The 12,007-nt window shown below is 48.8% G+C and overlaps 1 protein-coding gene across 3 annotated transcripts in view; it reads left to right on the plus strand.

Annotated features, from left to right (window-relative positions):
• Positions 1 to 12,007, plus strand: part of PRKCE (protein kinase C epsilon) — a 478,538-nt gene that overhangs the window by 445,662 nt on the left and 20,869 nt on the right. For all 3 annotated transcript variants that reach the window (XM_012755911.2, XM_012755894.2, XM_012755903.2), the window contains 2 exons: positions 3,247 to 3,435; positions 8,315 to 8,461. In XM_012755911.2, coding sequence (XP_012611365.1) covers positions 3,247 to 3,435; positions 8,315 to 8,461 — 336 coding nt within the window. The remainder of the gene's footprint in view (positions 1 to 3,246; positions 3,436 to 8,314; positions 8,462 to 12,007) is intronic.

Here is a 12,007-nt window from a genome sequence, read left to right on the forward strand (position 1 = left end):
AGGCGTAGACACGCTCTGACCGCTCCACCCTCTGGGCCCCCTGTGCAGTCACCGCTGTCCTGGAGGTGACAGAGGATGCCTGGTCTTACTGCAGGCAAACTACGGCTGATAAAGGTGTCGCTGCCTTCATCCAGGGTCTCGGGAAAGCTAAATGGAGTGACCCCTCTGAAGCACTTAGCATGGTGCCTGGTCCATACTCAGTGCAGCTGGATCGGCAGTGTCATTGTTGGGCCTTGTCACGGGGTGGGACAGTTCTGAGAATTGAGACTCAAGTCCAGACTTGACTACTAATGCTCCCATGTGACCCCGATAGAGTCACAAAATGTTTTTGTGCCTCGGGTTCCTCATCTTTCAAATGGGAGTCATAATTCCCGCCCTACCCACCTCATCGAGCTGTTTTGAGAATCTAATAAGATTAGAGTGTGGAAATGCATCAGAAAGTATAAACCTCTATTCAAATAGGAGAGGTTAGGAGTTGCCGGGCTAACCCTGAAACCAGAGACACCTTCTGAGGCATTGGCTCTGCCCTGGAGTGTCCCTTCCCACCATGTTCCCTTGGCAAACCCCCATGGCACCCTCTCCTTTGTCCACACCCAGTCCCTGCTCTCCAGGAGGTGGCTGCCAGCCGTGGGTGACACCTGGTGTCCTCAGACCCAGTGCCAGCCCTTCTCCTCCACTCCAGCTCTTACCCACTCAAGGGGGTGGCTGCCATGCTGCATGCCTCCCCAGGGTGTGCAAAGCCTTGCCTTCCCACCAGCTCCACTGTTGACAAGGTGATTAGGAAGCAGATAATTAGGGCCAAGCCTAAAAGGAATTTTACAAGAGATGCCACCTAAAACGAGAAGGCTCTGAAGGGGGCCTGGCACAGAGTGGGCATGGCCACTCTGTGGTTTCCCCAATGCCATCAGTCTGAGCACACACAGGCCACCTGGTGGCCACTGTTCCCCACCCCATGGAGAGAAGCACCCAGAGCACCCTGAGCCCAGGAGAGAAGGGAGCATGCCCAGTGAGATGTGCAGAGTGGACACACGGGCCAGCCAGTCACGACACGTCGGCTGTCTCCTGGGTGACAGAGTGGGCCGATCACAGTGGTGGGCTCAGGAGAATGCTAGACCCCTTCTCTCTGGCTTTATGGATGCATAGGGGAGACAGTGGGCCCTGAAAAAATAACAAAAAGGCAGTAGTATGTGGAAAGTGCTTGCAAATCTTAGGAACAGGCAGGCTTTTGGATTGGGTGCTGGATCTTTCAAGGTTGAGGGAGGAGCTGGCTTTGGCTTTGTATCATCACAGAACAGCATCACTGGCCCCTCAGGACAGTGGAGCCTGCAGCTCTGATCTTACGGATAGTGCACACAAAGCACTGTGCTAAGAGACCAAAGGTGCTAACCAAACAGGTTATCAGCCCTGACTAATTTAGAGTTGGCTGCATTCTTTCACATTCCTTTTCACTGTAAATTCAGAAGATTCCTAAACCGTGAGTGTTTTTACTCTTTTCAAATGCTTCTATCCAAGTCTTTCTATTTAGTCCCACGCAATTTGTAACCTCTAGAGGAATGTTTTCAGTAGACCACAGAAAAATCGGATTCTCAAATTAAGCCTCCTTTTCCCTGGCCACCTTGCAATCCGAGAACTAAATTGGAGCCTTGTCCCGGGCCTGAGAATTTACCTGCTCCAGGTGTCCTGCAAGCTGGAGTGACAAGACATGGACTTTGCCTGTTTTTTCAGGATCCTCAAAGGGTTCCCCCTTTTGAGACATGCTTTCCAGCCTTGCCTCTCCTCTGTACTCTTCACTTTTTGGAATGATTTATGGAATTGGAGAGGTCATCTCATCTGTCCTCCTGTTTCTGGGCAGGGCCATGTCTAATCCTGCTCTGATTGATAAGAAGAGAAAATAGTTGCGGAATGGGGACGTCACTTCACAATCCCTTCCTTAGCAATGGGGACAGCTCAGCATTTATTTTTCCTCTGAGCCAAACACACATCATTGACATGCTACATATTTATATACATATATATATAATATTTAAAAGCATGCTGCAAAACACAAAGCTCTATACAACTGAAAGGTGGTATTACATTCAAGTTTCTCCTGTTGGATCTGGTTCACACACACATATGATACATGAGAAAAAACTTAGATAGCGCTTTGTATTTTACAGTATGCATTTAAACTCTTCTACCTGAATTAATCTTGTGAGATGAAACTGAAAATCTGAGCCTCATTTGATAAGTGAGGAAGTCAATTGACTGGTTTGAGATCACCCAAAAATTTAGTACCAGACTTGGGATGGAATGTAAATATCCCGTTGGTCTTCCATCACCTACTGTAACACGGGGCCAGTGCTCCAGGAAAATTAGGAAGGGGCAGTTATTTGCTTTCAAAAGGCCCTGCAGCTTCTCAACTTTAAGTAGAATTCTTCTCTTGTGTTGAAATGATGATTCAGTCTATACCACTTCAGTCCTTACATACCACTCTACAGGAAGCTGATGGCGTGTCGCATTCAGCAGCATCGTGTCATACGTGCATGTCATCTAAGTGATTTTGATTCTACACATTTAGCCAGAGGGAAGAAAGCAAGGGACAAAGAGACAATAGATAAAGACAAGTGACCGTTGTCAAAGACAAAAAATGCACCAGGCAGTCAAGGAGATGCTATGGCAGTAGGGAGAATGTTCATATCGAGGATGGCCCCAAAGGCACGGAAGGGGGCCTGGGGCTTACAGAGGCAGGTGAAAGAGGGATTCATCAGTGAGTCACACGGGAGTCATGAGGAATGATGGAGAGATGGGCCTGTCTTGGAATATGCTGCAGAGTGATGGTCTTGCATTTGTGGGGCGAATGCTGAAGGGTGCAGAGACACATTAACTGCACTTTCCAGGAGCTCAGGGCTCATGTAAATCCAATATTGTCACCATTTAAGAAGGAATGAGATGCAGCATGCCCTGGACCGAGTGGGATGGGAGACCTGACCTTGCTGCACTCAAATGGCCATCTGCTCCCACTGGAGGGTGGACTGCTTGCTGATGTTGACTTTGGAGAAATGGCCCCAACACAGTGCCTCCCAAACTCGATTTTTACTAAATTTGCTAATTTAGAACCTTGCTGTATGTGACATGGGGCTCCACTCTATAAAGAAGCAAGTTGGAAATGAAGATGCAGGCCTTCCCTCGCCAGTCTGTGGCTTGGGTGTTGTCGGGGGTGGGAGTCACTGGTGGTCCCTGATGTTGCCTGTCTTTCATGAGCAGATCCTGCAGGAGCTGGAGTACGGCCCCTCCGTGGACTGGTGGGCTCTGGGGGTGCTGATGTACGAGATGATGGCCGGGCAGCCCCCCTTTGAGGCTGACAACGAGGACGACCTGTTTGAGTCCATCCTCCATGATGACGTCCTGTACCCCGTCTGGCTCAGCAAGGAGGCCGTCAGCATCTTGAAAGCCGTGAGTCTCTGCGCGCCTCCCGCGGCTCTGCTCCCGTGGGATCCTCCGCCCTGCACTCTCTCCCCCTTTCTGTCTCCCGCCTCGCTCACCGCTGAACGGGAGGAGCTAAGCACAGGTCCCGCTGGGCGTTCAGGCAGAGTTCAGAGGGCTGCCTCCAAGAGAATGGGTCTGGGGTGACTTGCTCTGCCTGTGGGAAAGGGACGGCGTGCCTGTGCTTGGGATGGGGCACCGTGTACATCGGTGTCCTCCAGCAGCATTTCAAAGGGAGCAGAACCAACCCAACTGCGCTGACATCACCTCTGCCTCTTCCACGCCTTCCTTGCATGCCACCTGTGGCCTGCCTTCATCGGGGCCTGTGATGGGGACTGGGGAGCACTGCCCACCTGCATCCATCACTGTGGCTGGACAGCCAACCTGGATAGGCCTGGACAAGACTTAGACATGTCATAGACTGTCCCTGCCCCTACAGATGATCCCTCATGTGTGGAAATGCATTCATACTTTCTCCACACAGCCATTTCTGCAATGTAACTCGCACTGTATCAGTAAGGGGTGCTGCCTACTCCTTTTGGACTCCGTGAAAGCTGACGTGTGGGGACTTTAACCCACCACTTTGCCCACGGTCACCCACTGGGCTGAGGCAGGACCAGGGTGAAGGCCCAGGAACCTTGACTTCCAGCCCTGCCTGCTTTCACCCATCAGATTACCACATTCGCAAAATTTGCCATATTCCAGGGCTTTCTGTACTGTTATTTGCTTTATGGGTTCTTTTAACTGACTCTGAGTAGTTACTTAATTATATGTGCTTTACAAAGAAATTTTATGTCATTATTATAGGTGAAAAATCAGTATGACTTGCCATAATTAATTAACGTAAGTCATTACATGAAAAGACTTAAGAGACCTAAGACCATTTAGTAGGTGTCTAGGGACATGTGCGCGGTATTTTTTAAAATGCGGAATCAGAATACACGCCGCTCTTCTCTGTAGATCTTTTGTCTTCCCTCCTTCCCTCTTTCCCTCACCTCCTTCCTTCTCTCCCTTCCTGATCTATTTCCCTTTCTTCCTCATGCTCCCTCCCTTCTCCCATTCATCGATTCATTGAAATACTATTTATTGAGTGCTTCTGACATGCCAGGCATGTGCTAGATGGTGAGTGAGTGTTGGTGCGTGTGACAGCCGTCGGTCACCCTGCCTTGTAGAGTTACCTGTCTCCATCCCCCCACCGTATCTACCCCAGCGGGAGCCACCACCGCCTCTCCCTTGGTGAAGTGCAGGGCCTCCTAATGGGAGAATCACAGTGATCCCAGTCTGACCATCTCACGCCCTGTGCCCTACTTAAACTCATCGAGGAGTACACACTGTGCTTAGATACACACCCATGTAGCCTCCAAGGTCCTATGTGGGGCCCTGTCTACCCCTCAGCTGTCCCCACTGGTCTGCTGGGCTCCAGCCACGCTGGCCAGAGTCCAGGTGCTAGAATGCACGTCCCTGGTGTTCCTTTTCCCTGACCACTCTCCGCCTTCCCCTTTTTGCCTGGGTACTTCTTGCTCCTCCTCTGGTGCCAGCCTGTATGTTGCTTCCCCAGGGAACAGCCAAGTTTCCTGCCCAAGAGGGGCGTCTCCCATTGCACCTTCAGAGCCTGCTGCGCTTCCCTCCTGCCCTTCATCACCACCTCGATTAATTGCTTCTCTGGCCTAATTATGTTTCTTCTTGGCCTCCCTTCCTTTTCTGCATGCCCCATGAGGGCAGGGAGCATGTCTTTTGTCACTCATCACAGCGATTGGTGCAGAGAAGAGACTAACGGATGTCCAGAGGAGAAAAGGGACATTAATAGACAAGCACTGGGCAGTTGCAAGGCCAGGCTCTCAGTACTCCACAGTGGCTCTTTTGGCCTGACTTTCCCCCCACATCTTCCGTTTTCCTTTCCTACAGGGAAGCAGAGCCTTTTTTAGAAAGGGCACATCACCCAGTGGGAAGGAATCTTGCTTGGGGGACTAGTTTATCCAATTTTTCAAATGTAATACTTTTTTGTCCAGTTTATATATTAAGGCTTTATATATTAAATTATTTGCTTGCTTATTTATACATATGCTTTTTTAAAAAGCACAAAGCATAAAATGGAATACAGTGAAAGGTCTCAGTCTTACTCTTGATCCCATCCGCCTGTTTCCTATCCCCTCTGCCTCTGTTTTTAGACTTTTTTATATACCATTCCAGAATTTTATTTAGATATATACAAGCAAATACAAAGATAAATTCTTATTTCTTCACCTTTTTCCTACAAATGTTAGGATGCTGAGCATATCTTGCTTTCTCCACTTGGTGATATATCTCAACACGTTTATGCATTGGTTCTGCTTCTTGCACTTTGGAGCTACAACTCTGAACCTCTACAGAGGACTCTTCTGGGCAATTGCCCTGGGGTAGACACGGGAACCTTTGCCTTCTCTAATTCCCAGAGCCCCATCTTGTCCCAAGTCACCTGAATAGCTGAGGGAAAACCTCCAGCACCCGAGGCGGCCAGAACACCATGCCCAGCAGAGCTGGCCACCGCCCCAGGCCCTGACACCAGCCCAGCACACCTCCCTGTGAGTTCTCCGCCACCACCCCAGCTGAACCCTTCCATTCTGGGGGACCTAGAGTAGTGCTTCTCAACTAGGGCCAAGTTTGCCCCTGCCACCAGGCATTCAGCAAAGTCTGGAGGCATTTTCGGTTGTCACAAGTGGGAGAGTGTTGCTGCTAGCACATAGTGGGTAGAGGTCAGGGGTGTTGCTAAACAGCCTACAATGCACAAGACAAGCCCCCATGACAAAGAAGTATTCAGTCCAAATGTTAATAGCACCAAGGTTGAAAACTTTGAACTACAGAGACTCAGAAGTTCGAGGTTATGCCTATGTTAACTAGCCAGTGAGGGCAAAGTGAGAAGAGCCTCTGGTTCCGAGGTAGCTTCCTAAGATGTTCAGACCTCTGTGTTTACCTCTGGCCCTGCGACTTCCCCTCCAGAAAGAGTGAGGACAGGATAGGTTGAGGAAGTTAGGAGTCTACTACTCATCTGGACTTGAAACACTTCATTTCTTTACATTGTCACTTGATTCTAAGGCTAGGCCAGGATGCCCATGACTCTGGCCACTGAGCCATGTCTATGAGGGCTGCTGCCTATGTGAAGGTGGAACAGAACTCTAGGGAAGACCATTTATGTCATAGCATTATGCAATTATGCAGTATACAACCTATGCAACAGGACGTGGCCATCCTGCTGCCTCCCTTCCTCAGCACTGTGCCCTGAAGCCCAGCCTTTAGCCCCCTACTCAGTCATGACGGTTTACTGAGTGTACAGTGGGAGCCAGGTGCTGGGCAGATAGGACTGATTCCCAAATCACACAGCTCACCAAGGGAAAGAGATGTTTAGATAAATGACAATTTAAATAGAAAAGAAACATGGGGTCCAAGATATCAAAAGAGGATGGAATCTGGGGAGGCTTCACAGAGGAGGCAGCATTTCGCCTGATTCCTAGAGAATGTCTAGGGACTGGAGAGGGGCGTTCAACCAGAGGGAATAAAGTGTGCAAAAGGCCAGCAAGGTAGACAGGGTTCAGTCTGAGAGGTTTCTGTGTGCCAGACTAAGGAATGTGGACTTTACGGTGTGGGCCACCGGAGATTTTGAAGCAGGCTCACCTTGCTGACTTGTAGGTTGGATTAGGAAAGTGAAATGCTGTGGGACCATTCCTCACTCCCATCTACTCTCCACATTCTCTTGTCTGTGGCTCTCCCAGGCCAGTAGCTTTTAACCTGGGCCCATGTGCTTTGGTTTCGAGGCCCCAGGCAAGAGACAGTAGGAGACTCGCCCTGTCCCAGAAAATCTGCCTTGTGGATGAAGCTTGAAGTTCTACCATTACAAATTTATTCCTTTGGGTTGTAGTTTGTCTTCTCAGGTTCCTTTCTAAAATATATATACTCAACCTTCACACTGCGAAACATAACCCTTTGTCTCTCACACACATGCACGCCTTTGTTTTGGGTGGCTGTCAGCACCATTCCCACCTACTGGCACTTTTGTTCAGGGTGATATTGGTATACATCTGCTCAATTAAATGAATATTTACCATCAGGACTGACTCATTTAATCAGAATAATAAGTTCACCTGGGTGTGTAGGGATCACAAGACACCAACCAAAATATGACTAGCACCAAAGAAAATATCAACACACCGATGTGGTATTTTTACATATGAGCATTGAAAAACAATAAGCCTTTTTTTTTTTTAACTTTTGACTAACATAAGCATTTTGCGTAGAGATTCCAAATTCAAATATAGAAAAAGTGGAGAAAGGCCAGTTCAGGAAAAACAAAGCAGCTGGAGGTACGTCTGCTGATTTACCTTCACGTGCGTGCCCTGCCCTCTTTCCCTACCTTGTCCAGAAGGACTGTTTCCCTCTCACTGTAAATGAGCTTATCAGACCTCAGTCTCCCTGATGAGAAGACTTGAGAGGCTGAGGGGATCAGAGAGTTAGTAAGAGCCTAGGTTTCTAATCCCAGCTGGGTGCCTTACTAGCTGTGTGGCCTTGGCCAAAGTAATTCACCTTTCTGTGCTTCGAGTATCTCACTTATAAAATAGAGATAATAAGAGTTCCTGGCAGGGTTGTGTGAGGATGAGATGAGTTAATATGCATGCTACATTCAGGATGGTGACTGGCACATGGTAAATTCTGTGTCAGAGTTAAAGAAAACCCAAGGGGTGAGGTCCCTGAAGGTACAGAGAACAGACTTGGGAGGTGACGCTGAAGACGTTGCCCTTGCCAACATCCATCTTTCCCTCACAACCTGTGCCAGCCAGGCTGTTGTCACTAACCCTGACTCGTGTCCTCGTCCCTGCAGTTCATGACGAAGAACCCTCACAAGCGCCTGGGCTGTGTGGCAGCGCAGAACGGCGAGGACGCCATCAAGCAGCACCCCTTCTTCAAAGAGATCGACTGGGTGCTCCTGGAGCAGAAGAAGATCAAGCCACCCTTCAAGCCACGAATTGTAAGTCGGGCCCCACACACGTTCCCCACCGCGGGTCGGGCCTGGGCACGTGTGGCAGGCTGCATGTGCCCAGGGAGAGTGGTCTGGGGGCATGTTTTACAGCCTAAAAGACAAAGGCGGGAGGTGACCAAGACTCTCCCTGAGAGAGAGTCTCTTAGGCCCTAAGCATTTACAGCCACACATGCGTAACCTGCAGCAGGGACCAAGATTATGACTTGTATGGGCCACAGAGAAAGCCTTTGGTTTTAATAGAGATTTATTTATTTTAATGGAAAATTACAAACGATACAAGTTTGCCATGTGTGGTAGAGAATAAGGTTTCTTTATCAATAACTGGGTTTTTCTAAATGACCCAATTTAAAGGAAAATAGTATCGAAATAATAGTTGTGGTCATTACGTGGAACTAGCACGGAGCGTGAGGGTGGGACTCGGTGACTGGCGGCTGGGGAAGCCGGCTCTGGTGGCAGCCTCTGGGAGGCCTGCTCCGGGACACCTCGCTTCCGTGGCCCTCTCGGAGGGCTGTCCGTCTCCGCCCCACTCTCCCCTCTGCCTTCCAGGTTCTTGGGCCTGTTGTGATGCCACTGGAGGGAGGGCATTATTAGGTCATTACGTATGAAATGTCCGATTTCAAATCAGAAGTGTAGTTTATTGTATCTCAAACAGGAAGCAATACGATCAAAGTACACGCCTAAACTATTGACACAGCTTTGCCATCTTAACAGTAACTTGCTTATGCCAGCAGCAAAGAAGCCGAGAGAGTGAATAGTGATGAAATCGCCAAAGGCATTTTCCACAGCTTGTTGAGGATTGAATATTTTTCCTTGCAAGAAGTGGTCCATAGCCTAGAAGGAGTGGTAGCCAGTTGGTGCAAGGTCGGGTGAATATGGTGGATGACAGAGAATGTCCAAGGCCAGCTGCTGTAGTTTGAGCAGTGTTGTTTGTGCAACATGGGATCAAGCCTTGTCTTGCAAGAGGATTGGCCTGTCTCTGTTGACCAGTCATGGCCACTTAGTCATAAGCATCCTTATCATTTCATCCAATTGGGTGCAGTAGACATCCACTGTAATTGACTGACCTGGTTTCATGAACCTGTAGTGGATACTACCAGCGCTGGACCACCAAACAGACACTATGAGCTTTTTTTGATGACTATTCGGTTTTGGACTGTGTTTCAGCACTTCGTCTTTATCCAACCATTGTGCTGAATATTTGCAATTGACCAAAAGGTCCATTTTTCATCACATGTAACAATACAGTATAGAAACGGTTTGCCTTTATGTTGTGGCAACAAAGAAAGGCAAGCTTCAAGACAACTCTGCTGACGCTCATTTAGTTCATGGGGAACCCATCTATCCAGCTCCTTTACCTTACTAATTTGTTTCAAATGGTCCAATATTGTTGCAATAGTAACATCAAACCTTGCTGCTAATTCATGCATAGGTTGAGATGGATTCACTTCCACTACAGCTTTCAGCTCATCATTATCCACTTTGGTCTCAGGTCATCCACATGGCTCATTTTCAAGATTAAAATCACCAAAATGGAACTTCCCAAACCATCGATGTACTATGTGTTCATTAGCCACATCCTTCTAAAACACCTCATTGATATTTCATGCTGTCTGCATTGCATTCATTCCATGATGGAACTCATATTTGAAAATAATGAATTTTTGACTTATCTATTGTATCACAAAAATTGTGCTTAAAAAATTTTTGAAAGATAAATCAAAAGCCAGAATGTATGTTTGAAAGACTGAGCATGTACCTTCACAATAAACATAAAACAAGAAGTGTCAAAGTGAAATGTCAAAGATATCAACTATCAAACTTAGTGCTTAAGGAAATCAGACATTTCATACTTAATAACCTAACGTAAAGGGTATTTGAAGCTCAGAGCCTGAAAAGAGGAATAGAACTGAAATCTGGGATTGATAGAACAAAGACCATGTCTTGGCGGTGGCCTTCTGCTGGAGTGGGGAGAAGGTCATGGTGTACTCCCTAAAGTTAGAGTGTGTATGTTTATCTTAATTCTGTTGCTTTGTAACCCAAGGAGGCAATCTGTTATTCAGCCTGAAAATCAGGGTAGCCATCTGGCAGGCTTATGGGGAGTGGAAGGGGACTGTGTAATACAAGAGTTGACTGGGCAGGAGCCGCAGGGCTGTGGGGCTGGGATCCCAGGCAGGGAACACCTGAGATCATCTGGCCAGCTGTGGTCATTGGCATTCTGTCAGATGAGCCCTCTCTCCCCACCTCCAAGTACAGAAAAGACCCTCCTGTGCTTTGTAAACCATCAGAGGAGAATTCCATTCTATTCGGAAAGGTTTTCTGGGGAGCCATTATGGACAACAAGGGAATTCTTAGGAATGTTCCACAGAGGGCTTGGGGAGAGCAGCTCTCAGTGGGCAGGTGTGGTCCAGACCTCAGCCACACTTGAGCAGGTGGGGTTGACTGTCTCTGGACGCTAGTCCTGTCTCCGTTCCTCATGTGCTTCCTCCTTTGGTCTTCATGGTTTTCACTAGACAGCACACACCCTGGGACAGGTTAGATTTATGTTCACCTTCTTTCTTTGTCAGCGTCACCTCCACTCCAGCCCACCCCCACCACAGCTCCAGGCCACCATGCTGAGCCCATGCTGTGGGTTTGGTAGATTGGAGGGTTTGGGGCCCAAGCTCCTCAGGCCATTGTCCCCTGCTGCCCACCCACAGGGATCCCTGCATGTATGTGCCAGGCTGCCCAATGGCCGAGGGTCTCTGGCCTTTTGGGACAGGATTAGCTGTGCCCCCAGCAAAATGGGAGAGTTGGGATGCCAGAAGCCTAGCAGAAGGGGAAGAGAAACTACAGGCTCTGATGTGAGGGTGAATTTTAATTTCTGTTTAATCTAAGTTCATCAACCCAAAAAAAAAAAAATGAGAAGTAGGTCCAAGTAGAGAATCCAGGCCCAATGAACAGAAACCAGGAATTCCTCAGTGGGGCTTCCAACCTTTAGTGTGAGACTTTGAGCCAAACGGAAGTGCAGACCTTCTGAGAGGAGTCCCGGTTTGAGCAGTACCTCCATGGGCTTCCCCACAGAGTGTGGGAAGAATGAGGAAGGGCCTCAGAGAATAGGCATGAGGTGAGCAGGTGAGGCCCTGAGGGATGGGGAAGAACTTGGACACAGGAGAGAGGAAAAGAGGGAAGAATGAATGGGGAGGGAGGCCGGCCAGCAGCAACCAACTCCACTAACATGCAGGCTTCACCTCAGCCCAGGCAGACGGGGGGCCCCCGTAATGCTGTCCCTGGCAGGAGTGAAGGTGCTCCTGTGGGCAGGGGTGCAAGATGGCCCTGAGAACCAGCAGGAGGAAGTACATCCCTGGGTCGGGGGTCAGTCCACCAGGGGGTCAGGTGGGACCCCACTGCTACCTGGACACCTGAAACACAAGGCATTCATGCTTTCCTTCCTTGGCCTCTGGAGAGGCCCTCACCTGGGACCAGAGGCCAGGACCCTGCTCATGTCCATTGCCAGGGGCTCAAGTAGGCTCTCAGGAACAAAGAGAGAGGACGGGG

This window comes from Microcebus murinus, chromosome 3 (genome assembly GCF_040939455.1).
Source record: "Microcebus murinus isolate Inina chromosome 3, M.murinus_Inina_mat1.0, whole genome shotgun sequence".
Classification (NCBI taxonomy): Eukaryota; Metazoa; Chordata; class Mammalia; order Primates; family Cheirogaleidae; genus Microcebus; species Microcebus murinus.